At 39.1% G+C, this 27,570-nt stretch overlaps 1 protein-coding gene across 1 annotated transcript in view; it reads left to right on the plus strand.

Moving 5' to 3' along the window:
• Positions 1-17,103: 17,103 nt before the first annotated feature.
• LOC309393520 (putative lysosomal acid lipase/cholesteryl ester hydrolase) overlaps positions 17,104-27,570 on the plus strand; it is a 31,130-nt gene continuing 20,663 nt past the window's right edge. Inside the window, exons 1-6 of the mRNA XM_081955831.1 lie at positions 17,104-17,149; positions 19,063-19,169; positions 19,829-19,946; positions 21,857-22,055; positions 24,082-24,191; positions 27,200-27,336. Of these exons, the coding sequence (XP_081811957.1) occupies positions 19,068-19,169; positions 19,829-19,946; positions 21,857-22,055; positions 24,082-24,191; positions 27,200-27,336 (666 nt within the window). The 5' untranslated portion in view covers positions 17,104-17,149; positions 19,063-19,067. The remainder of the gene's footprint in view (positions 17,150-19,062; positions 19,170-19,828; positions 19,947-21,856; positions 22,056-24,081; positions 24,192-27,199; positions 27,337-27,570) is intronic.

The raw sequence follows: 27,570 nt of genomic DNA on the forward strand, positions 1-27,570 counted from the left end.
TTACTGAATATTTTTACCTCTTTTACCCATCTTCATAAAACTTCTTCTTAATATCTCAGTGTTATTCAATAACAATATTAGGAGAATATCTCAATGTTGCAAGCAATGTTATAAGAGCCGCGGTGGCGCAGTGGTTGGAGTGCAGTACTGCAGGCTACTTCTGCTGATCACCGGCTGCCAGCAGTTTGGCAGATCGAATCTCACCAGGCTCAAGGTTGACTCAGCCTTCCATCCTTCCAAGGTCAATAAAATGGGGACCCAGATTTTGGGGAGCAAGAGGCTGACTCTATAAACCACTTAGAGAGGGCTAAAGCACTATGAAGTGGTTTATAAGTCTAAGTGCCATTGCTATTGCTTCTGCTCCACATATCTTTGTGGGTTTATCTTCAGATTTAGTGAGTTAGCAGTCTTGGAAAATTAATCCAGAAATTGTTCATTTGCTACTAAAATTTGTATGATAAGCCAATGATTAATCCTGAGAATGATGGGTGGAATGAGTGCTCTTGTCATGGTGGCCAGTGTTTATCTCAATAATATCAATAATATAAAATGATTGACTTGGATAAAATTCTGACAAATACTGATGAAAAGGTGATTAAAAATTATATAGATACTTATTAGAGGTTAAACTAGAAGAAGAACAAATTAAAGAATCTATGATTACTTGGGGGGGGGATTTTGGTCATGGAATTGATTTAGAGAAATGGCAAAAATTATGGTTACACAATTATAAAATGACAATGTCAACAGCATATAAAGAAAACTTGTATAAGATGTTTTACAGGTGGCATTTACACCCGACGAGAATAGCAAGAATGTTCAAGGACAAATCAGAAAAATGTTGGAAATGTCATCAGATACCAGGTTCATATTACCATATGTGGTGGACATGTGTAGAAGCTAAAAGATATTGGACTAAAATCTACACAACAACAAGATACCTTTTGGAAGATGCCTTTTGGAAAAAAAACAGTTGTGATGACCCAGGGCATGGCACAAAGGCAACACAGCCAGAAAACTGGCATGAGTCCCTTTATTAACACCAACTGTGCTCCCAATGTCCCTTTCAACTCTATGGCCTGGAGAAAAGCTCTTCCACAAACCCATAACAATCTTTGGCTGAAAATACTCCAGTCCAAACATTGTAAAATGAAGGCCCAGATTGTTGGGGGCAAGATGCTGACTCTGTAAACCACTTAGAGAGGGCTGTAAAGCACTGTGAAGCAGTATATAAGTCTAAGTGCTATTGCTATTCTTCTTATTGATGTTATATTTCTATAACTAGGAACAATGATATCCTCGTAGCTTCATATTATTCTAATGTGAAACAAGTCTCTAAAGTCAAAGCAACATACACCTAGATAATGAAAGTTTGTCTTTTGTTTAATTGTATCCTTAAAGAGAGGCAGAGATTTTCTATGGCTCAATTAGTAACAGCATAACATTTATTGTCTGATTGATTGATGACCCCTTTCCTACCTCTGTACTCTTTCAATTAGATAGCGGTGTCTTAATTTTGGATGCTAGCTTTTCTTAAAACTCATTTGATTACATAGAACCCATAGAAGGAAGGAAAGGAAAGCTTTTTCCATTAATAGCTATTGGCTATTAAACAAAGCTATTAATGAAATTCCTTTGCTGGCTTCCACCTTTTTGGATTCCACTAGATTGTAGTAGGTCATGGACTTGTCATAGCCCTGTTGTGATACATATGACAGATACCTACATAAGGGTTTAAATAACTGTAAACATTCCTTGAATCCATTAGGCAACTTCTCTGCATACTGACAGTGAGTCCCAAATCACATTCTTTATTTCCATTCTCTTTTCATCCACAGCCAAAACCTCCATTTTATAAAATAGAAGATGTTACTGTGCTGGTAGCCATGTGGAGTGCAGGAAAAGATATTGCTACAACCAGAGGTGGGTTCCTACTGGTTCGGACTGGTTTGGCCGAGTAGGTAATAACTCGGCCGGATACATTCCCAAACTGGATCTATCAGTGGTGCCATAGACGCAGCCATCTTGTTTTTTGCTTCTGCGAATGTGCGTGTAGTGCACACACCCGAAGCACATCCCTGAGCAAACCGGCAGTAAGAGAAGCCGGAACCCACCCCAGCCTACAACCAAATGTGATATTGAATCACTGCTTACTCGAATCCCTCATTTAGTTTTCTATAAGGATATTCAAGTCTGGGCACAGTTTGTTACAATCTGGGGTCTGGATGCCCCACAATGCTTCAATGGAGCATTGGATGCCCCAATGTGCTTGAATTGATGCAGAAGTACAAGGATTAATATCGGGGTTGGAGTTCCTGGGGAAAACGATATCTCAGCCACTTACCTGTATCTTGAAAGAATCTAGATTTTTAAATTGAGGTTGTTAAAAATCCAATTAGGCATATCCTTTGCGTATTTTCCAACATTAAAGTAATATTTCAAGTTTTCTATTATTTCTCTGGTTCACTCCCTTGGTTGCTTGCATTTTTTTACAGAAATCCATTGGTGTAAATCAAAGTTTCTTTAGTAGGTTGTCAACCCTTAAATACAGATCAGACTAGAAAACCAACAGGATGTAGGTCAGTACCATTTTTATTAGAAAGCTACAATAACAGAAATGTCCAAATCACTATGTACTTCATCCCCCCTCCTTTTATCTTAGGGTAAGATAAGTATGGTGATGATTATTCACATTGTTTTCTTTTCCCTATCTCAGGTCCCCTTTTATCTGACCATTGCTTTGGTGGTATTTCTTCTTTTTGTCCTTCAAGGCCCTTCTCTTTCCCTCTGCATCCATTAAAACATATATCATGGTTGAAGCAAGGATGTTTTCCAGGGATAGAAAGCATTGAAGAGGTTTAATGAATGATGTTGAACTAATTCAAGTTGCTTTCTCTTGCTTTTATCTGCATGGTTTATACTTATTTCAATTACTATTTTGTAGTCTTTTTCTGTGTTTTGTTTAATGCTACTTGCTACCATGCTACTGCACTACCGTTCAGGGTTTAGTAAACTGACCCCTCCTTCAGCTTTGGGAAATCAAGTACCTTGCTGCCACCCTAGTCCTCTGGGGACTGGGTAGACCAGCCCTACCATTGGCCACCAAAGGGCAGTCAGGTGCAAAAAGATGGAAGTTATTCCCACTGGTTTTTTTTTTGTTTTTTTTTTGCCTTGGTCATTCTGTTTCTCGGTTTAGGTAGAGATACATCTCTGAAATGATGACCCAATAGTTAACAGTTTGTCTACTTTATTAATGGGGTTCGATGAAGCTGTTATGACAAAAAATAAAATCTGTGAAACAAAGTGTCCATCTAGTGGTTACTCCCAAGTTTGCAGTTGAGATTGGTAGCCATAAATAAGTCTACATTATACTCAAAGTCTATTCTGACTATAATAATCTTTGGTGCTTTGCTCTGATATTCCAATCAGGTGATGGACTAAGTAAGAGACAAGATGGAAAATATTTTAGGGGAGCAATGACTATACTACGGCAGTGATCCCTGTTACAAAAACTAGAGCTAAGATCTGTTTTGTAGTCCAAGTTCCAGTAGTGGTGTCACTTCCAGATAATCAAGTTATGCTCATCATGCAGCTCAAGAAATCATGTGCTACTCCCTTTTGATTCTCTTCAGGCCAGAAAATATAATCTGAAATAAGCTGAAGCCAAGCTACTTCATTAGCCACAGAACAGGGATAGTCCACCAGAAGTGAGTATATATACCAGGCCTACAACATTCCAAAGGTATGTTTTCCACCCAGGATTCTAATTCTTTTCAAGGAGTTGTTCTTTATCACCAGCATCCACTAATGAAGATTAGGTTTCTGCAAGTTTGATTAATGTCAGCATTTACATTCTGGCCACTTCCTTAACGCCACTGTATGCATATGCTGACTTGAGTTTATGGAGCTCATATCTAATTGAGGAGACCAGGGTATTAATAGCCAGTTCATCTGAGCTACTATAAGCAAGCAAAGAGATCCCACTGTAAAAGCATTTGTTCTTAAGAGCCAATTTTTTAAAAGTTGGTAAGAATTGGTTTAGCAAAGGATGCAGTGTGCTGTCTCCAAGCACATCCAAATAAATAACTTACCTTGGTCATAAATCATTGAGGATTCAAATGTCTTCCTCTTCTGCATTGTTCTGATACATCCATTTGTTGGAGCAAAGATGTTACAGACTGAAACAGCAACATTGTGGCTCTGTGTTAAATCATATATAAAACTGAATTATTACTGCCTTAAATTCTTGATTTATCCATGTTTAAATATATGTAGGACTTTGAAAATTATTAATATCAAAATTAGACATCCAAAATTTTGGCAATAATACTATGTTGACCAAACGTAGAGTAAAATGTTTATTTTGTGTAACATATTAAAACTACCATTACAATGTATAGTTTAGTTGGACTAGGTAAACGTATGGAAAACGTTTTTCATTAGAGTAGGTTAAAGTATAAACTCTTAAAATGCTATTGATCCTATTGCAAGACTCCTTTACTATCACCTTTGTTAAAAAGATGGAAGAATTTTGCTTACCCGTGATTAATTTTAATTAATTAATTTAATTTATTAAACTTCTAGACCGCCCCCTCTCCCCGAAGGGACTTGGGGCGGTGTACAGGTACAAATTTAAAAACCATACACTCGATAATATACATAATTAAAAATTGAATTAAATATCCCCTGTACAAATTTATAAAAATTAAAAACTTAAACCATTAAAACCACATTAGCCATCCAGTTGACCTTAATGTGTTACTGAAGAGGTCCTGATATTGTACAAGATCTAAAATGTAATAATCAGCATCCAGCTCTCTACTGTAGATAACTGTCACCGTGAAAGACCGAAATTGGTGAATGTCGACATTCACCAGTGAATGTTGGTAAATGTCGACATTCACCGGTGAATGTCGACACATACCAATTTCGGTCTTTCACGGTAACATATATATAACGAGTCAGCTTTACTTTTGCTTTTCAATTCGCGGTCCTGGAAACTACTCGTTCTAACCGCGCAGGATCGCAGGTTTTTTTTTAAAAAAGTCCGCGAATAGAAGACGCTTAAAAGGAAGCGAGGAGCCGAGGTATTAGGGTAAGGGTATTAGGGTAAGGGTGTCGAGAGGATAAGGGTATTTAGCAAATATTTCGCACATACACCAAGCGACTATGTGAATGTCGACATTCACCGGTGAATGTCGACATTCACCGGTGAATGTCGACATTCACCAGATTTCGGACTTTCACAGTAACTTAACTACACATCATTCATGATGATGGCACTGAAATATAAGGAGGACATTTGGTTCTATATGTGGGATTTCATCCAGTTTGTTGGGGAGGCACAGACTGCATGACAGGTAAAACAAATATGTGTTATACTTTGATTGATGGTGAGAGAACCACTTCTGAAAAGTGGTTCTCTCACCTGTAAAATACCAGCTGCTTCAGCAGCAGTTTATTAGTGCTTTCATTGACCGCATATTGCTGGAGGTAGAGGAGGAGTAGCAGTTCCAACTTACTACTCTTGACACACCTGTTCCATCTTTATGATTCTGATTGAAAGCCAGCTGGCATGTTTTAATGTTTTTATTTTGAATTTGCTGCTTTAGGTTTCCTGGGTTTATGCCTCTGTGGGGCAAATACAATCATTCTTCAGAATGGCTGACTTTTCACATTTCCCCAAAGTTGAGGGTTGTTTTTTTTTTTGCAAGTAATGTAAATAATTCTTCAAATTTCCCAGCAACAGTGGATAATGTACTGTGACTTCTTTCTATGCACGCCTGAAATCTTTTTTTCTTCTCCCATTCAAATAGCCAACGTTATTTACGAATTAGTTTATTATTTATTCATTTTCCTATTCTTGGTTGAGAAACATCTACAGTGATGGTCATTCAGGATTTCTTTGGGATTTCAGCTGATTCTGTGATTCTTCCTTGTCCCGTTGACTTCTCAGGAGAATTGTTTGCCCCTAAGATGCTATCAACAAGTATGGCTACATTAGGAATCAAGAACATTTTCTCAATTTCCACCTTGGCTTATGTATGCATTGCAAAATATTATGCTGTGAACCAGAGGTGGTTTGCTCCCGGCTTTACTACTTGTTGCTTCGTGTGTGCTGCACGTGTGTGCACAGTTCAATGTAAATTGTTCTTCGTGCATGCGCAAAACTATTTACAGTGAACTGCGCACGTGCACGCACTACTTAACAACATGCCGGCGGCAGCAACAAGGGAACCAGTTCGGGGGCGTGGCCAGCCTGGGTTGCTGCCTGTTCTATGACCCAGGCCTAAATTCCACTACTGGTTCAGCGGAACCGGGCCGAACACTAAGCAACTCACTTTTGCTGTGAACTTCTGAGGAAGCAATGGTGGAATAAATAGAGCTCTAGTTTAAGTAGACCCTGGCAGAATAAGAAGCAGATGAATGGATTGGCCTCTTGGAATTTATCTCCAGATAAATTGGAGGACCTGGAATTATTTTCAAGAGTTCCAAACAGAGACTCCCTACAGGAAACCAAACTGTAGCCTGTGGTGGGTTTGGAACTCTGGAAGCTGAGAGAACTTAGTATGCCACAGCAATTTTGAATCTTCAAAAGGACATTGTTTTCACATGCTTTGTTAATCACTTCTGGAAATTACTGCTTTTTGACTATTGGGAATCTTTACAAGGACAATTAATCTTTCATTACATTGGGTGTAAGCATGTGTAAGTTTAAGGACTGAATCATTTTTTTTTAATTTCAGAGTAAAAATGAAAGGCACTTAGAATGTCAATTTTGGAAAGTTATAAATTCCATAAACAAGTGTCATTTCTTGTCAGCGCTGTTTCATGGCCAAATGCTTTTCTTCTTATAAATAATGAACAACCACAGGCAATTGTGCAGCATATTTTGTGTTCCTAGATCCTATCTTTTGCTTTCTGCAGTTGGCTGCATAATTTGAGGAATTAAATTTAAGTGCAGATTTACTTGACATGTCTAAGTAAATTTGTTCAGCTTGGCTCTAAATAATATAATAGCACAGATTCTTAGATTCAATATGTTACTTATATTTTTCTTCTACATAGATAGTCTGAGTGAAATCTTTATTTATTTAATGCACTGCAATATTGTGCTATCTAGGGGGCTACAATGCTAATTAAAAGCAGTAGTTCTGCTCAGGGGTGAAATTCAGCAGGTTCTGACAGGTTCTAGAGAACCAGTAGCAGAAATTTTGAGTAGTTCAGAGAACTGGCTAATACCACCTCTGGCTGGCTCCAGGGTGGGGTTTTTGCAGTATCCTTCCCCAGGATTGGGGTGGGAATGGATATTTTGCCATATCCTTCCCCTGCCCCGCCCACCAAGCCATGCCCACAGAACCGGTAGTAAAAAAACATTGAATTTCAGCACTGGTTCTGCTGCCTGTTTATTAGCCCTTTTGGTTCATGCTCACATGCTTCCCAAGATGTGCCACAGGAAGGCGAGCTAGCTCCGCACCAGAAAGAAAGATGAGTGACATTCCTGCAGTGTCATCTGAGGCCATCTCCCTCCACCAAAGCTGCCTTGTAAACAGGCATCACAATTGGGAAGTTTCAGCATCGGAAGGATTCTAACCATCTGCTCAACAAAGCTGTGGCACATCACTCCACCAAAGTGGTACATATTTATCAATTCACACAGAACATTCTTTCGAACTGCTAGGTGGGCAGAAGCTGAGGCGAGTGATGGAAGCTCACCCCGCCACACAGTGCTTACACTCGGATCGCTGGAGCCAAGTCTGTCCCCAGCGTCATTAAGCCACTGAGGAGCTACCAAGCATCTGAGTGAGAAAGAACTCAATATGAAAAATGGGGGGGGGGGGTAGATTCTAAACACAGTATAAATCCCCATTTAGGTGATATTTTGTATACAACTCACTCTCTAAACAATGCTCATTTTTTGCCCACTATTAGCAACCAAATTTTCCTTAAAAGGATGTGTGTATATGGAGTGAGGAAATCTGCCAAATTGTGGGACAAACCATTATGCACTAATTATTTACTATGAGAAACAGACTGGATCCAGACTTAATTGTGATTAAGGTTATTTAATCCTATTAATTGAAATGAGATTTAATTTAAATGTAACCATCTGATCCAAGTCCAGAGCCAACACAGCAAAAACCAATTATTTTATTTATTTAATTAAATTTTTAAACCGCGCCCTTTCATAAACAGGATTCGGGGCGGTGTACAGTCATGTTAAAACAAATCCAATCCAATCCAATCCTTTAGTTGCTTCTACCTAATAGACAGAATCTTGCCAAACTAAAATCATAACCTTCTAATCCATTAGGTCTATTCCAGAGTGTGGCTACCTTCCTGCCCAATCCAGTTCAGAACTGCACAATCTCTTAATTCAAGTCTCTCTCTAGGAAACCTCTGTGTTGCCCAAAATTTTCTCCACTGCTCCTTGAAGTGCACATTCCATCGTATCAACTAAATAGTCACTTGTTAGAGTGCCTCTTTTATGAGTAAGACTAAGTCGAACGCGTGTTGCTCCGTAGGCCCCCAGCAAAATGGCACTTTCTTCTGCAGGAGCCTAGTGAGGGGCGCGGTCAGGAAAACAAAGCTTGGGATGAAGGTCCGGTAGTAGTTGGCAAACCCTAGGAGTCGTTGGACATCTTTCGCTCGCCGAGGAGGTTGCCAACTGCGCAAAGACTCTCCCTTGCCCGGCTCCATCGCAATTCCTTCAGGGGAGATACAGTGCCCCAGGAACTTGATATTAGTCTGCCAGAACTGACATTTCTCCAACTTCGCATACAAACGATGCTTCCGGAGTGGTTGTAGGACCAGCCGTAAGTGCTGCTGATGACCCTCCCGAGAAGCCGAGTAAATCAAAATGTCATCCAGGTAAATAACGACAAACTGGTCCAAGAGGTCCTGGAAGATATCATTCATAAAATGCTAGGACCTTGGGAAGAAATTGATGTGCATGAAGGTCAACACTAGCTAAACAACTGCTAGTTATTATTTCAGATTGTTGTATATATAATAATGCAATCAGAGAAGACACTAATGCAGTGGGTCTCAACCTTCCTAATGCTGCGACCCTGTAATACAGTTCTTCATGTTGTGGTGACCTCCAACCATAACATTATTTTATGTTTTCTGTATTTTTTCAAAAATATGTGTTTTCCGATGGTCTTAGGCGACCCCTGTAAAAGGGTTGTTCGTCCCCCAAAGGGGTCCCGACCCACAGGTTGAGAACCACTACACTAATGCATTTAAGAATTAAAATATACTCAGAAATGGAAATCCATGTACTAGTATATGCGTCTCTGTTATGTCTAAGTTCTTAAACATTTTCCTGGGTTATAACCCCATTTTTTTGTTTTTCCTAGTTGTTTTAAGACATGTTTATATTGTACACTGGACAATTACATTTGTGAAATGAACACCTGCATAAATTTGATAGATACAAATGAATGTATTAAATCTCTGCTACTTAAAACCATATGACTCCATTTTCTGATTTTAGCAATAACAATACATTTGCAAAATGTTTCCTGACATTCTTATTCCACTATACCTGGTGCCCATATTTCAGTACCAGTCTAAGGTATTTCTTATTTCTTAAAGATTTTCTTTTTGATTTACTACTTCGCATTATATTTGGGTTAGTTTCCTTTATGAGTTTTACAAGTATAATGTTTTAAAGTTTATTGGTGCTACTTACCTTATTTAATTAAAAAAAACAAATTGAAAATAGTAAAATAGTTAAGTTTTTCTTTCTTTCTATAAATTTGCAGATTATAAACATGTGTACTTCTATACTTCTGTCTTGTTCATTGTTTTTAAAATTAAGATTTCCATACTAATTTTTTAAATTGTGAATAATATTTTTATTTGCTTTCAGATTCTAATTTCTGCGGAATTTAAATATTATGACTATGGTAATAAGAATATAGAAGTATGCAACATGATAAGAAAAAGTATTATGGTTATCTATCTTTCTGAAAATATTACCTTCTACTGAGTCTCACGGTAGAGTCCAAGTTCTCACTTTGACCACTTCTGTTTAGGAGAAGCTGCCTCAGACCCTAGGTTTGCTCTTCCTTCCTTTATCTCAATGCCAGTGAAAATTTTCTTCTTCTTTTTCTTCCTGCCCTTCTTTGGACTTGAGAAGAGTTATTGTGGTTATTGTGCTGTATCTGAGCTAGTTGCAGAGCCAGACAAGGAGGAGGTGGAGGGGAAGCCTGGACCAGCTTCGGAGCCTTTGGGAGACTCTGATAAGGAAACAGCATCAGAGGCAGAGGCAGGGACTTCCATCCTCCCCTAGGTGGAGAGGCAGCTGTCTTCAAGGTCTGAGCAGAGTGAGCGGGAGGAACAGATGGGGCCCATCCCAGATGCACGTATGCACAGAGAGGAAAGGAGAGGAGAGCAATGGAAAGCAATAAGCCAGCTCTCAGGGAGAAACAGATGCAGATGATAGCCAGCCCCTTCCTGGCTGGGAAATAAATAGGAGGGGTTTGGGAGTGGGTTAGGTTTAGGGTTTGTTTCTAGTGTACAACAAGAAATTTGGATTTCTTGGAGAAACCCAGGTTTGTTGGGACTACTTACAATTTGATTTTTTTGTTTATCCCTGTGAATAAAAGACCGTTACTGTCTTGTTATCAAAAAAAGGTTTATTTTACTTGTGAGTAAACATCTTATCACTACTTGTGAAGGCTGGGTCAGAACAGTTAATTGTGTATTCACATGGCAGAGACCTCTTACTGTCCTCCCTTTTCAATGCCAAAAGTCAACTATCTGTCATAGTCTTGTTGTACTTGACAGCTAATTCTAACAGCTGCCTACACTATGGATTTAGGCAGCTGTCAAAGTTTCATGAATCAATTAAGCAACTTCTCTGCACCCTGAGGGTGATTTCCAGATCACATTCTTTCTCTCTGTCTCTTTTTTTTTTCATCCACAGACAACACCTCAATTTTATAAAATAGAAGATGTTAGTGTGCCAGTAGCCATGTGGAGTGGAGGAAAGGATGTTAATACAACCCCAAAGAATAGTAAAGCATTGCTTCCTTAAATCCCTCATTTAGTTTTCTATAAGGATATTCCAGACTGGACACATTTTGATCCTGCCTTGGGTCTGGATGCACCACAACGCTTCTATCCCGATGTGCTTGAATTGATGCAGAAGTATAAGGATTAATATCAGGGTTGGAGCCTCTGGACAAAACACCAAGTTCTTATCACCTTTAAAACCCTTCATGACATGGTCTCAGGAACCAGACCGTGGGAAGGGTACAGTCAAAATGCCCGAGAAAGCTATTCCAAATGGCAAAATGTGTGAGGCAGGACTTACCTACCTTAGTAAGAAGAGTCTGCCAATGTCACCGTGTGGATGAAGGACATGTTTCATTGTCATTATTTTGCTGTCTTTCTATTCAGGTCTTTTAGTTCTCCTTGAGTTCAATCCACTATTTCAGTTACGCATCTAATGACTGGAATTACCTAGGTCAACCAGTTGCCTGTTTCTTGAAGTCTTAGAATCTAGCTTTTTAATTAATTGGGATTATTAAAGAAACATAATTATACATAACCTTTACATAATTACCAAAATTACAGTGGGCACTTCAGGGTTTCTATATTTTGTTTAGTTCATTACTTTGCTTATTCTACAGAAATTCAGGAAAATCAATGGTTCTTGAGGAGGGTAGCTTATGTATTATCAAAGTTCTCGTGTATATATAGCATCTTTAGTGATATTTTACTTTATATCTGATTCCCCCCATCAAATGATTTTTTTTCCTGCTATACTCAACGTGGCTAAGCCAAAACATTTATTGTAGGAAAATAGATTCATAACCTAGGTTTCTTTTATTATTCTAAAACCGAAAGAATTTTATTCAGTTGAATAAAATATAATAGTAGAATATAATCAATAAAATGAGCAACTCAAAATAATCCCTTAACAACAAGAACTATTAGCAAATGTCTGTGTGCAAAGCTTACACATGTAAGAATGCTACTTTTAGAGAAATAAATTTATCTTGATCCTTGATTAGAGTGCAGGAATTTAAATAAGGGGAAATCACTTAAAGGTAGTCCTTAACCTAAAACCACAGCTGAGCCCAAAACGTTCATTGCTAAGCAAGACAGTTGTTAATGAGTTTTAAGACTTTTGCCACAGTTGTGGCAAAATCGAATTTCCCATTCAGGCGAACCGGCCCAAGCTGGCTAAATACCACCTCTGGTAAAGATATTTGAGACACAAATATTATTCTAGTTAAATGGAGTAGTTTAAACATGGATGGTATAAGAAAGTTGTTTTAGACTGCTTTGGCGTATTTTATTAAGAAAGATGAATTATATTGCCAATATAGATAGTGAACTGTTCTGACCCCCCTCCATGCCTGTGAATAAACTAAAACACAAGCTTGGCTGTTTGCCACTATTTAATTACTGAGATAACGAATCCTTTGGCTGAGGGCTCAGACAACTCACGTTCAATAGAGTAGCTCTGCAGCAACCCAGGTAATTCAAATGAAGCAACGCAGATAGTCCAAACGAACAGTCATGGCTAGAATACACAGATAGATTTTCTTAACTACTAATTTGAATGGTTGTTTCCTGCAAATGTCCCCTCCCAACGCCTCACCTATAATCTCTCTTGGGAGGGGCCAATCCACAACCACCTGTGCTTAATCATCCTCTGTAAGTCTGCCTATGGAGTTGCTGCTTCCGTTTCTCAGCTTCTCAATCTAGCATCAGGGACAAACTGCCTTTGATCCTCCCCACTGCTCCATGCCTCAGGCGCCTCCTGGTGGCCAACCAGCCTCTCTGGTCCCTGTTCTGAATCTGAATTCTGCACAGGGTCCTCCACATCATCCAGGGCAGACTCATATGGTTCCTCGCTATCCGAGTCCATCAGCAGCTCAACCAGATCCTGCTGGGCCACAACAGTGAACAATATGAGGCATTTTTAAATTCAAATTCTCTGCACTAGAACTTTGTTAATATTGTTATGCCTTGTAATCCATGATTCTATATTTTAATGATTATATCCTAAGACTTTTTATAATACTCTATAGACTAACATTTTACCATTTTCAACTGTGTTATTTTTTATCTATTTCTGTACTTATTGTTCTGAATCAATAAAACCAAAGGCATCTGCTTGCAAGCAGTGGAGAGGATGTACGGCAATGGAGCAAATTATGAAAGCAGAATTGTGTTGGTACACATGCACTTGTACATCCATTTTTAATTCAGACATACGTACATATGAAACAGGTGCAGCTTGTGTAGCAATAGTTAGTTAACTGTGGAATCCAAAAGCAAAGGTGATCCAAGAAACTACAGACCAATCAGCCTGACATCAATTCCTGGGGAAATCCTGGAAGAGATAAGCAGTGCATTTGCGAATGCCTAGAAATGAACAAGACAATTAATAGAAGCCAGCATGGGTTTGTTGTAAACAGACCATGCCAGACAACCCTTGATAAAAGTGACTGAATAATGGATAAGGACATAGTTTACTTTGCCTTCAAGAAAAATGAAATGTACAGATATAGAATAGGTGGTGCCTGGCTCTATTGTAGTAACTGTGAGAGAAATCTAAATGTCCTAGTAGACCATTTAAAGTATGAGAGAGTGAGAATTCCAGTTGGCATCGTGGTTGGAATGGTTGAAAATAGTGGAGCTCTGCCAAGCTTCATGAAAAACAGCCGCAACAGCCTGGAGACCCAACGGGGCCCTATCTACTCTGGAGGGATGGTGAAGGAGAGGTTCATGAGGACCAGGAGGAAAATCACAATTTCCTTGTTAGGTCAGAAGAAAGCTCTCTTGAACGGCAGCAGGGACGATGGCCATTTTGGCATGTCACAAGCTGTGACAACTGGGACAATAAGATTTGTGCTGGAGAGTGCGATGACAGAGCATTGGAACTGGGTGAGAAAACTTCCAACTTTTATGCTAGAGATCCAACACAAGTTTTAAAAATTCAAGAATAATCTCCAAATAGCAAAAAAGTGGTGATTGGATATAGGGAGAAAGATGAAAGAACCAAAGGTGAAAGAAATGTTTAACAGAAGATTTAAAACATAGAAAACCTAGAACAAATTAACAACTATTTAAAAAGTTTATTATTGGGAGAAATTGCCTTTTATTTTTACTTTTAATCCCCTTCTATTGGTTTGACAATCAGCTATTTGACGCTGTTTAATGCTGGAATTGGGAATAGGGGAGCCATCTACTGGAGGAAAGAGAGCATGACAATATGAGAACCTGAGTAAAGTGATAATTATTTAATACTAGCTGATAACCCAGCGTTGCCTGGATATTTATTTATCCTAATGCTGTATTAGACAGGAAAATGAATGAATTATACCTATAGTGTGAAGACAAAAAATTTACTATAGATATAATTGATTCCTTTTCATTTTAGCAGCCCAGGCATTCCAGAGTTATGCTGGAACACACACACACACAGAGACATACACAAACACGCACACCGAGAGATGTTAGGGGCGTCTTACCCTCACAGTATTTGTTTCCAGAGAGTAAGTCATCTGAGTACCAGGTTTGGTTGAAATTGCTCAAGGCATTCAAGAGTTATGCTGGAACATATTTCACAAGAAAAGTACTCCACTCCTCTGCTCACAATAGATACCTTATGCCACCAGGATTGAAAGTTTGGGCTTGGACAACCTAGAATTATGCCAATTATGGTCTGACCTAAGCATAGTATACAAAATTGTCTTCTACAGCATCCATGTCAATGACTACTTCAGCTACAACCGCAATAATACACGGGCAAACAATAGATACAAACTCAAGGTAAACTGTTCCAAACTCGATTTCAGAAAATATGACTTCAGCAACAGAGTGGTCAATGTCTGGAATGCACTACCTGACTCTGTTGTTACATCTTCAAACCCCCATAACTTTAACCTTAAACTGCATACTGTGGACCACACCCCATTCCTAAGAAGCCTCTAAGGGGTTTCTTTCTTTAATGTACCTCAAATCAAATCAAATCAAATTTTTATTTGATTAGCCGCACCCTCTCAGAAGGACTCGGGGCGGCGTACAATTAAAACACATAGAATATACAAATATAAAGAGTACATAAACATATACATATGCATATACATGGAGGAGGTAAACAGATGAATAAAAACAGAATTAAAATTCCAATTTAAAATCCCCTCAGTTAAAATACAAAATACACCATTAAAAAACCCGTCAGGAGCGATATGATAAAACTATGGTTGAGCCAGGCCAGCTACTTGGAAAAGGTGGGTCTTAAGCTGTACCTGTTCTTAACCATAACCAAGTTTTTTCACTGTCCACTTTATCTTTTATTTTTTCCAGAAATTGACCATGTAATGCTTTGTTCTGCCAATTCTCCATTCTTGATTTTATCACATCTTTTCTGTATTCTTGTTTTGTCTGTATTATTATTATTATTATTATTATTATTATTATTATTATTATTATTATTATTATTATTATTCAATTGTATCACAAATCTGATACATTCGTTTTTGAAATCCATGTTTCTCTGGCTCAGACTGATAGTAAGCTTCCATAATAGAGATAGTCCAGATTTTTCGCTTTTTAACTTTTTCTTCCAGTAGCTTGTCAGCTCCATGCCCTGGTTGCCTAGCAGAGGGAGCTGAGCCCTATTATTATTATTGTTGTTATTGTTGTTGTTATCGGTGTGTAGAAATATACTGAAATTTATAATGTATGGGGATTGGCGATATAATCCCAGGATTGATTAAATTTGGTTAATGAATGGTTTCATTGGTGTTTTTAAGCAATTGGGATATTGGATTTACTAGAAAATTGAGTAATTTTAAAAATATTAAAATACTAATGATTTAAAGGGGATAATAAATATACCGCATGAAGGAATGTTATTGAAACTTATATGTACAATGTGCAGGTTAGCAGCAGGAATTGGAAGGTTAGTATTATGTATACCTAATTGTATTATTGTTAGCATTGTGTAAAAAATATATTGACCCAGTCAATACACTGTCTTCAAAATATGTATGGAGGTTAAAGGAAAATTACAAATAAAACATATACAAAAAAAAAAAAGCTCTTCAGAGCTCTTCAGAGCTGAAAAAGCTTCTTGATTGAGAAGCGAAATGTCTTTAAAGAAAAACCAGAAAGTCCAATTGCCTCTTGAAAAATCACCTTTGGAACATTCATGTCCTGGATGACTTGAGAATCTCCATAGACATACTGTATATAGATAGTGCTGTTTTGTATACAGCTCACCTTCCAGACAGTCCTAGTTTTCTTTGAGTTATAACAAACATGTTTCTTTTTAAGGAGAGAAGTGGGAAAATCTGACAATTATAGGACAAACCATTGTACACAATTGGTTTACTATGAGAAACAGGCTGGAATCCAGACTTAACTACAGTATATTTCAATAAACCAATTGGCATCAATAGGATTTAACTGAAATGTAACTTTTTCATTCAAGCCCAGAGACAACGCATTGAAATCCAATTAAGTTCAATCCTTTATTTGCTTAAGCCAGGATTTTGCCAAACAAAAGCCATAACTTTCTAATCTACTAGGTATTTTCTGGCACTCAGGCACTCCAGCGTTCTGGCGCCCATGAAGACCAGCTGGACAGCATGCCATAGGTTCACCATCATGGTTCTAGGGTATAGCTACCCCAAATCTCTTTCATCCAGCCCCATCCATCTTGGGACTGCAAAGCCTCTCTCTCTAAAAAAATGTGATCTCAGAAGAAGTCTATTATAAACATTACTTCAATGCTAAGCATTGATGCTAGTTGGACTTTTCCCTACATACTTTATACAAATGTCCCAAAAAGTGCTTTTTCAAGAGCCAACTGGGCTGTCTGGTTTCTCTCTGAAGAGATGAAGAAGCTTCTTGGATAAGAAAACTCTGTGATCTCAGAAGTCGTCTATTATGAACATTAATTTAAAGCTGAGTCAGGCAAAACAGAACATTTCAGAAATTAAACTTGGGGCACATTTACCTGAGGACATGTAGAATGTCTAAGCAAATTCATTCCTGCATCATCATTTGAAATAGCATAGATTCACTGCCTTACTTGTACTTAGGTACATTTGGTTAAACCTTATGCAGCATTTGTTCAGTACTCAAGCTCTCTGGAGTGATAAATTAAGAGGTAAGTACAATAGAATTTAAGTTATTTTTATTATAAGGACAGGAGTGATTAATAATGCTGGCTGGGAATCATGGAATATGATGCAGGTCCAGGCCTCAGAATGATAACTAATACTTCCAAGTATTCCAACCAATACTTCCAAAAGCTAGGACAGCCAAAATATGCCTCTCCTCTTTTCCAATGTAATGGAAAATGTATTGGGGTGTGTGTTGTTCTTTTCCACATTCTGATGTATTCAAGAGTTTGAAGGTATCAAAACCAAGGTTTTTTCTTTGGCTTCTTTTCCATTTATCCTAATGATCTTTTCTAAAATACCTCTAAATTATGTTTGGACTGTAAATATATATTTTCTTTTTAAAAATCTATTTTTACCATGTTTCCCCGAAAATACGACCTGTCCCGAAACTAACGCCTTGCCACATTTTTCGTGTGTGCAAAAATATAAGCCCACCCCTGAAAATAAACCCCCTGGACAACCCCCCCTCTGGCCAGCCAAAGTACCGCTCGCTGACCTAGCGATATCCTGAAGGCGCCAAGCGGCAGGAGCCGGGAGGGAGGGAAAAGCACTCACGTTGCTTGCTGCCTTCGGGATACCACTAGGTTGGCAAGTGGTGTTCTGCCTGGCTGGAGGGGGGAGTTGCTCCTTTGCAAGCGGGCTCCCAAAGAGCCGGGCACAGCCTCAGGGGCAAAGCAGCAATGAGGTGACCATGCTCATGAGCAGCCACACGGCAAATCCCCTCTCCAGCTGGGCAGAGTGTATTCACTGACCTAGGGGGTATCACTAAGGTGCCAAGCCACGTGGCACTCTGCCCACCCCCCCAGCTCCCGCAGCTTGACACATTCGGAATACCCCCTAGGTCAGTGCATGGAGCTCTGCCTGGCTGGAGAGGGGGGTTGTGCAAGCACCTGTTCCACCCCCAGCCTCACCAAGCCCTTGCGCAGCTCTCTGGCAGCCAGCCCACCATAGAGAGCACTCCTAGAGCGGCCAATGCTGGAAGACTCAGCAACCAAATTTTGGAGTTTGGAAGTTATGCTCAGTGGCGGCAGGCAGTGGCGGGCGGTGGCGGTGCTCTGGTAGAGCTGCGCAAGGGCTTGGTGAGGCTGGGGGTGGAACAAGTGCTCGCACAGCCCCACCTCTCCAGCTGGGCAGAGCTCCATGCACTGACCTAGGGGGTATCCTGAATGTGCCAAGCCATAGGAGCTGAAGGGCGGGGAGAGCACCACGTGTCTTGGTGCCTTAGTGATATCCCCTAGGTCAGTGAATGGCGCTTTGCCCAGCTGGAGAGGGGATATGCCAGGCGGCTGCTCGTGAGCATGGTTACCTCATGGCTGCTTTGCCCCTGAGGCTGTGCCCGGATCTTCGGGAATCGGCTCGCAAGGGAGCAGCCACCCAGCAACCCCAAAACAATAAGCCCTCCCTGATAATAAGCCCAAGACCATATTTCATGTGGCAAAAGAAAATAAGACCCTGTCGTATTTTCGGGGAAACACGATATTATTGTTACTCTAGTATCAGGGTAGGCAACCCATGGCTCTGGAGCCACATGTGGCTCTTTCATCCCTCTGCTGTGGCTCCCTGACTCCCTGGTTGGGGGAGGGGAACACAGTGTGCCAGGAAGAGACTCTATGCTGGAGGGAACCAGACTTCCGGTCAGCTCCAGAATTGAATGGGGGGCTTCTAGGACTTTTGTGGCTATTTGAGTGCTTAAGATTGCCGTCCTCTGCTCTAGTGAATATTCTAGAATAGTTCTGAAAAGCGTAAATCTAGGCTGTGCAAATGCAGCCAAATTTCTTTTGCTAATAACACAATACAGCTAGGTGAATGTATTCTTATGCCTACTTAAACAGATTCCTGAAGACTTTCAGACATTAACATTGTAATTGTAACCCTAACCCTAACACTTTCCACGCAGCTGGGATGTGGCTGTTTCTGGCAATGGCATGCTTAATCCAGCAGACTACAAATTCAGAAGAATCTTTCCGAAGAAGGCATTTGAATCCTCAAGGATTCATGACAATTGTAAGTTGTTGACATAAAACAAGGAGGTTGACTCATCTCCCCCTGCCCCACCTTTCCTCCTCCTCCACCAAGACAAGAACAAAGATTGCCCCACTACAGCACACTACCAGCCCAGGTCTTTTTAAACAAAGAATGGTTTTGTTTTAATGGCTACCTTAAAAAATTGAACTCAACTTTCATTGACCTCCAAGGCAATATCAAGTCTAAATGTAAATACTTAAATATGCTAAAGTTGTGCATAGCTTAACCTGATGTGGAGACAGAATTTTCTACCCAGCTGAATCAGAGGCGCAGATTCAGTTTGGGCAAGGAGGAGCAACAGTGTCTTTGGGTTATCCCTTTGAAGGGCTGTAAAGCACTTTGAACTCGATTCAGGAGCCTACTGGCAACCGCAGCAATTATGGCATAAGAATAATTCTACATTGGTGGGGCTGCCCTGCCAATATTCTTGCTAATGCATTCTGTACCAGCTGCAATTTCTAGGTATCCCCAAAGGCTACATTGAGTAGAGAGCATCATAGCAGTTTAACTGAGCAGTTATGAAGACATAGCTTTCCAAACACAAGAGTTTTCTTGTCTAGGGAAGGTTAGGGTTAGATGATATATCCCATAGGTATACAACCTAGATGTTGAGCAAGAATTTACTATTTCTTTTGCAGCCTGAAATCATCCAATATTGGGGATATCCGGGTGAAGAGTATGAAGTTCTAACTGATGATGGTTATTACCTTCAGCTAAACAGAATTCCTTATGGGAAACACTGTCCACATAAGGAAGGTAGGTCTTAATCTGATATTTCCAGATATGAATTGCTTACATACTTCATATGTAGTCATTCAAATGGTCATGAAAATCTCACTCTGTATTCTGCGGAGGGAAGTACAAAACTGTTACTGTTTTCAGCTTTGACTGTAAGCTTCTGCTGGGGTTTTTTAAAGGCATAGATACTTGGCATGAGTATTCTATTACCTTTCTACAAATAATAGTGCAGTATGATGTATTATAATGGGTGGTTCAGTCTGAGAATCCTTTGAACTTGTGAAACCAAATAATGGATGAGTTTCTCAGTAGCATCAACTCCGCCTCTGTGGGCTGGGTGGCTCCTGAAGGTAACTGGTGGAGCATGGGTAGCTGGATTCAGGAGATAGTTAAGGTTTCTCTAAGGGAGAGAGTTTTTCCACTTGACTTGAAAAAGGTTTGATGGTCTCTCTTTTAAAGGAACCATTCCTTAATCCACCTCTACTTGAGAACTTTCACTTAATCTCCAACTGTAGCCTAGTCTCCAACTTTAGGAATCGTAATTAAGAAAGTGATAAGGAGTCCAAAAAAGAAGAAAGGGACAACAGAACGTGAGGTGGCTGGATGGAGTTACTGAAGTAGCTTAAATGGACTCCAGGGGATGGTAGGGGCAGGAATATCCTGATCCTCTTAGACTCCTTGGTGACATTGAACACAATCACACATGGTATCTTTGTAAACTAGCATCAAGCTCTGGGAGTAGTAAGCAGTACTTCATGGTCATTCATATATAAATTCATTCTTACTTGTGTATTTCCAACTGATAATCAATTTGTTGCTCCAGTTTGGAATATTGCAAGGTTTTGATTCTCACTTATATTATTCAATCCTATTTTGAAACTGGGAGTAATTGTAAGTTTAGGATGAGAATTTCTCTCTGCTGATGATGCACAGCTGTACATTATTATCCCAGGGTGAGAGTTAGTGAAATTTTAAATTGGCTCCAGGAGGTTGTGGGAGTCTAGATGGGGCAGCTTAGAGTAGACCCTACCAACAATCAGAATTGCTACTTTGTGCCTACACATTAACTTTAATCATGGCACTTGATTATGGCACTTAGTCTTGATGGGACCAGGTACATCCTGAATAGCTGGTCCATGACTTGAGCATCTTCCTAGTTCTACTTCACAGAAAAAAGCAAATGTGAACCCTCGCTTAGGAGTGCTCTCTTAGCAGCAGCCAGCACAATAGTTACAGCACTACACAGCTCAGGAACCCTTTGTCACCTGACAAACAATACTGTATGCTGTACTGTACATTGGGTTGCCTTTGAACACAGCTTAGAAGCTGCAACTGGTGCAGAATGTAGTAGCCAGACTGCTAGTTAGGGCAACCTGCTTCTGTAAGATGACATTGATGACAACGTTGTTGCATAGACTACCAGAATAGTCTTGGCTCCTATAATGATTTTAGGCAAATACACAAGTACTTTATAGCTCTGTCAATCCTCTTATGTTCTTACATATTTAATGTGCTGGATTGTTATGCAACATTCATTGACCAGAATTCTTTCAGTTGGGCAGTTTACAAATATTGTTAAAACAATATCAGTGGTAGATTTAGTAGCACAGTTAAGATTCTGCAGGGAAAACTGTGATTGGCGATGCACACAGAAAACCTTACAGCAACTACATCTGTTCCTGAGATCCTGTGGCTGCCATTGCAGATGGCCCATAATGGCACCAGCACTAGCTCTAGCTCAAGTTCTAGTACAGGCACTAGTACTTAGACACTTCACAATGCTTTATAGGTCTCTCTAAGCAGTGTACAGAGTCAGCATATTGCCCCCAACCATCTGGGTCATGTACTCATCAGTTACTCATTTCTGGAGCAGCATTATACTTATAGATAACATACAATAAATAATGTATTCTTGGATTCTTTTGCAGGACCCAGGCCAATTGTTTTATTGGTACATGGATTTCTGTGTGATGGGAGATATTGGATTGCAAATCCTCCTAGCAAAAGCCTGGGATTTTTCCTAGCAGATGCTTGCTACGATGTCTGGATAATAAATGTTAGAGGGACCACTTGGTCTAGAAGACACAAGAAGTTTTCAATTGACCAGCAGGAATTCTGGGAATTCAGGTACATTCCAAGGAGAATTGATAGTAAAAATGTTTGGTGAAAGTCTTGCAATTTGTTAGGAAAGGATGGTGTAGGGTTTATGTAAAATAATGAATAAATATTTTTCTGTAATATAAACCAAGTTAAAATGGATTCAATAAATTTATATTCAAAAAGCAACACCACAAAGGAAAAATATATAAAAATAGAAACTAGGTTAGCAGCGGCCACAACAATAACAGTATTCAAATATATGAACCGGTGAGGCATCGGTTTTACAGTGCTAAAAGGTTTTTTTTAAAAAACAATATGTTGTTTAATGACACTCTAGTTTTCATCATTAAATACCTTTGGTTTTCTTGAAGAAAACATGAATTTTGAGTGCACAATATAAGGAGAATAAAGATGTTAGTTTTGATATGTTTAAGAGATTAACATTTATCATGTCTTGCTGAAGGTTTTGAATATCAAATTATGTTAGACTAAGATTCTTTGTATACTAAGATGTGAAAATGTTAGTTTTACATGTTTCTTATATATAGCCATTTAATTGCATTATCACCAGGGGTGGTATTCACTTACCTTCCTAACGGTTTGCAAATGTGAGCGCAAGTTGTTAGTCTCACAAACGTTTGTTTCCCTGCACATGACAGCAAGAAACCAGGCACTGAAATGGGCCCATCTCTCTCTCGAGCAACTGCTCAGGCCTACCAGAGGTAAGGCTGGCATCTACTGGCACTTAAATGTGTTGGCATTCCAGCTCCGGCTGGGAAGAGGCAGCAGGCATGGGTGTTGCAGGCAGAACACCCGCTCGCTTCACCACCCTCCCTGATTCTCTGGCACTCCACTGGTGCTTTGACCCTCAGCACTCTACACCCTACTTTATGCGCAGGCCCCACTCTGGCTCCTGTAAAGTAAGACAGTTTCTGCCTAAGTGATCTGATCGAAGGCGCCTCGTCTCCGTTTGGTTTCCATTGCTCCTCTCTTGGACTTTTGGAGAGAGGGGTTATTTTCGGAGAGAGGAGTTATTTTTCCCACCTGGAAGGAAGTTGAACGAAAACCAGATGTGTTTTAGAAAACACAGATTTATCAAAACCGGTTCGCTGAACTCAACAAAAAATTAGGTATCGTTTCTACCGAACGGGTGTAAACAGGTGAATTAAGAAATGCATTGAATATCTCACCTAAGAGTCTGGAAACTGAGAGAATCTGGACAGGGAGCAACAGTTTTCAATTGAATTCTGGCAAGACTGAGTGGCTCTGGAATTTTGGGGAGGGGCACTGGTTCCAGGACTATGCTATATCTGCTGCTGGATGGAGTTGCACTGCCCCAAATAGATCCAATGGGCAATTTGGGAATCCTTGATTCATGACTCTGGATCATGATTAGGAGATGCAAAGTTTTGTGTTATGTTCCACTTTAGCCGGTTCCTGGATTGACAGGTCCTGCTTATAATCACTTGTGCCCTAGACACCTCCAGATTGCATTACTGCATTGTGCTCTAAATGAATCTTTCCTTGTGTATTATTTTTGTAATACTTATTTTTAGTATGATGATTATAGTTTTATACCTATTGTTTACTTGATTGTTGTATGCCACTCAGAGTAACTTTTGGTGACACGGATAGCTAATACAAATTTGAAATAATGCAGAATAGTACAGTACAAGTACAAATAGTGCAAGTATTAGTATAGTATACGAACGGAACGGAATGGAACGGAATAGAATAGAATAGAATAGGGACCCACGGACAGGGTCTAGCTATACATTCTCATTGCATATTATAAATTGCCTCACCGCAAAGTGGTGAGCTTACTGATCATCTCTATCACTAATGCGAAACAGACATTTTTCTGAGCAAATCTAGTTTGAATTATTATTTTTAAATGGGAAAAACTAGAGTATCTCTGTGTTAGTTGGGGTTTGAAACAGTGTTGAGACCTTGCTCTGTGCCCCTTGATTAAGTGCTTCAATCCTATTGTCCAAAGATGGCAACCTAGGTGAGTATTATTACAGGTTGATTTGTATGTATTTTCATGTTACAGTTTTCATGAAATGGGAATTTATGACGTACCAGCAACAGTGAACTTCATCCTACAGGAAACAAAACAAGACTCTTTATATTATGTTGGCCATTCCCAAGGAGCCTCAATAGGTAAAAAATATAGTCTTTGCATCATTTTGTAATAAAACTGTATTTCTCTGTCTATCAAACAAGGACCCAGCACTCCTTTTTTTCAACTGGGTTGAGCAATTAAAAGAAAATGACTTTGTATTTTTGTTGCCTTTGGGCCATATCACCTTACACACACACACACACACACACACACACACACACACACACACACCAGTATTCTATGTCTCTGCTGTGAAGTTTTCACAATCTATTCTGGTTAAGAGTCTTTAACAGATATTGTGTCAGCGTTCTTTTTTTTTTCTTTTCTTCTTTTTCTAATATATTTTTATTATTTTTACATTTGAGTGACCATACATTCACATTATGTACAGCTAGTTTCAACCATTAACAGTTAATCTACTTAATACATTGTCTGTCCTTCTGTCCAATCACAATATATACATTTGTTCCAATCATAAAATCTGTTCCATACTTCAAAATATTCTGATTCCCCTTTATTTTTAAGTTCAAGAGTGAGCCTATCTGCTTCTGCACAGGCCAACACTTTTCTGATTGTATCTAGCTCTGATGGTGTATTTTCTTTTTTCCAATACTGTGCATAGGTTATGCGTGCTGCAGTTAGTATATGTATAATTAAATAAAGTGTATCTTTCTTCAACCCCTCCGGTATTATGCCTAGGAGAAAAGTTTCTGGTTTAAACATAATTTGTTCTCCCACCATTTGTTCTAACCATGATTGAATCATTTTCCAATATTTTTTTGCCTCATTGCACGTCCACCACATATGATAGAAAGTGCCAGCGTTCTAAATACCATGCATGAAATCAATCAGAGACCAAGGCAGAATCATCCTTAAAGTTCCAATTTAATCATGCAGGCATGTTAGCACTTCTGTGGAATTTCAAATCTGATTCTCTTTCTGGAATTCCACCCAGTTGAAAGTGCATGATCTATCCCAGGGGTGTCCAAACTTGGGAACTTTAAGACTTGTGGACTTCAACTCCCAGAATTCCCCAGCCAGCGCTGCTGGCTGGGGAATTCTGGGAGTTGAAGTCCACAAGTCTTAAAGTTCCCAAGTTTGGACACCCCTGATCTATCCCCACACTCCATAATCCATCACATTTTCCAATCATCATCTTCCACGCTGGCATCTACACCTCTCTGCTTCCGGTCAGGTGTCGAGGTGTGGTGACAAAAGATGACCTTGAGCTTCTAGAAAATAATGACAACAATACATTCCACAATCTTATTCCTTTCTATTCCCCCCTCCCAACTACTACACTAATGAAACACATATGAAATTATAAGAAAGTGTGGCAGGCCAAAGATCCTAAAAGGAACACAACTACAGGCCTGACATATTGTCTATATGGAGATATCTGTCAGGAATTTACAAAGGCCATTTCAGCCATTACAGAGTGAGCCTTGATTTCATGGAGATGCACCATTTTGCCTGAACGCAGGAACTTTGTTTCTGCTGAGGACAATCAACTTCAAAATGGCCACTGAACGTTTGCCAAAGCCAATTGTGGCAAATGTAACACACCAGCCGGTTTTTAGTTAGCTCCCATAAGATACCTAAGTAGGAATCTCTCCTTTGGGGATTTGCAATTTGCAGTATTATAAACTTGCTGGAAATCTTCCTCCATTGGACTGAAAATGACGGCATTTATCTAGTTTACATCTTTTTTTTTTCTCAATATCTTTTTTCCAATTCAAAATCTCCTAATGGCCTTCACTTTTCTCACATTCTCCTTCCTGCTAATTTTAATTCTTCTGCTGTGGGTCTCTCAGTTATGGGAGCTGTTTTAAATAGTGGTGGTAATGTTGTAAACTACTTCCAAAATACTTTTCTGATACCAAGTGGTGCTTTTCTGAAAACTAATAAGAAAGATATTGGTTTGCATTTAAAAAAAAAGGATTAATAAGACTTGGGCCAGTACTGAAAGTAAGCTAAAGCACTCATTGAATTCTACAATTTTGTTTTTTCAAACCATTTCATTAAACTTAAAAAAGAAAATATAAAATAACTGAAAAAAGGTTATCTAAAGATGGAAAGGTTAAATTTTCAAAAGAAAAATGGGAGGCAAAAGGGATAAAGTAAAATAATATTTTAAAAAAGAAAGACCTCTGACTCTCCTCAGTACAGATTCAATGATATAATCAGGCAATCTCTTACTCTTAAATTAAACATAATGTAACTGATATTTAACTCTACATTTAACAGCATATACAAATGTGATCACGAGGCTATGGAGATGTTGTGATTATTGTAATGTGAAAAACAACTATAAATCACTTTTTTCAGGGCCGTTTTAACTTCGTACAATCACTAAACAAATAGTTGTAAGTTGAGGAATACCTGTACAATATTTCTACAATTTTTCAATATTTACCCAATAATTAATCCAAAAGTATATATCTATCATTGACAAACAAGATTATAAAAATAGCATCTAGCTGAACAAATCTTAAAAGGACCCAAATAGTCAATTTCAACATCTTCATTAATTCAATTTTCCAAGACTATTCTTTTGTTACTAATTTTTACATTTCTTTCACTAATATAATTCTAACTCTCCAAAAATCCACTATTTCCTCCATTCTAGTCAACTATCGTAATAAAAAGTTTCCTAATCTCAATTACACATCCATCTTTACATTCTTATAAATCTCTCATTAAAATCCTATTCAATAACTTCATTCCCTAATCCAACATACTTACCAATAATCAAATTTAATATTGTAGTCCAAATTCACCTCCCAAATTCAATCCTAGGTAGCAGATGTTTCTCTCCTAGGGCACAAAGGAAAAATATCTGCTCCGAACCCTGCGTGGTGTCAGGAAGGGCATCCACCCAGTAAACGCTCAGCGCCATCCAGTTGACCTAATTCCACTCCAAACTAAGGCATTACAGGGTTGTAAAAATGGAGGTCTTTTACAAAATATATTTTCTATTTTTAAAAGGATAGAATGGCCCCTACAATTCTATAGTTTTCATTATTTCCTTCTTCCCTTTTTGCAGGTTTCATTGCTTTGACACTCCTGCCATACTTCTCTGAAAGAGTGAAGTTATTTTTAGGTCTCACACCTGCCTATGCCTTGAAAGGTACAAGTGGGACGCTTGGTATACTTGGAATAATACCAGAAGGGCTAAAAAAAGTAGGTTTATTTCCAGTTGCTCTATGTCTGGGGTGTCAAACTCAAGTCCCATGGACTGGATTCGGCTGGTGGGGTGGACCTGGAAACAGCAAAGGACCAGCCTATGGGGCCTTTGCCAGCGAAATGAAATCAAGTTTGGCATCCCTGCTCTATGCTCTCTTGCTCTAGGTGGCTAATAGTGCATGGTTTTGACACTCCAAACTCAATAAGTCTGGCTTATTGTTAATAAACATA

The sequence above is a fragment of the Natrix helvetica genome (assembly GCF_964273705.1).
Source record: "Natrix helvetica genome assembly, chromosome: 5".
Taxonomy (NCBI): domain Eukaryota; kingdom Metazoa; phylum Chordata; class Lepidosauria; order Squamata; family Natricidae; genus Natrix; species Natrix helvetica.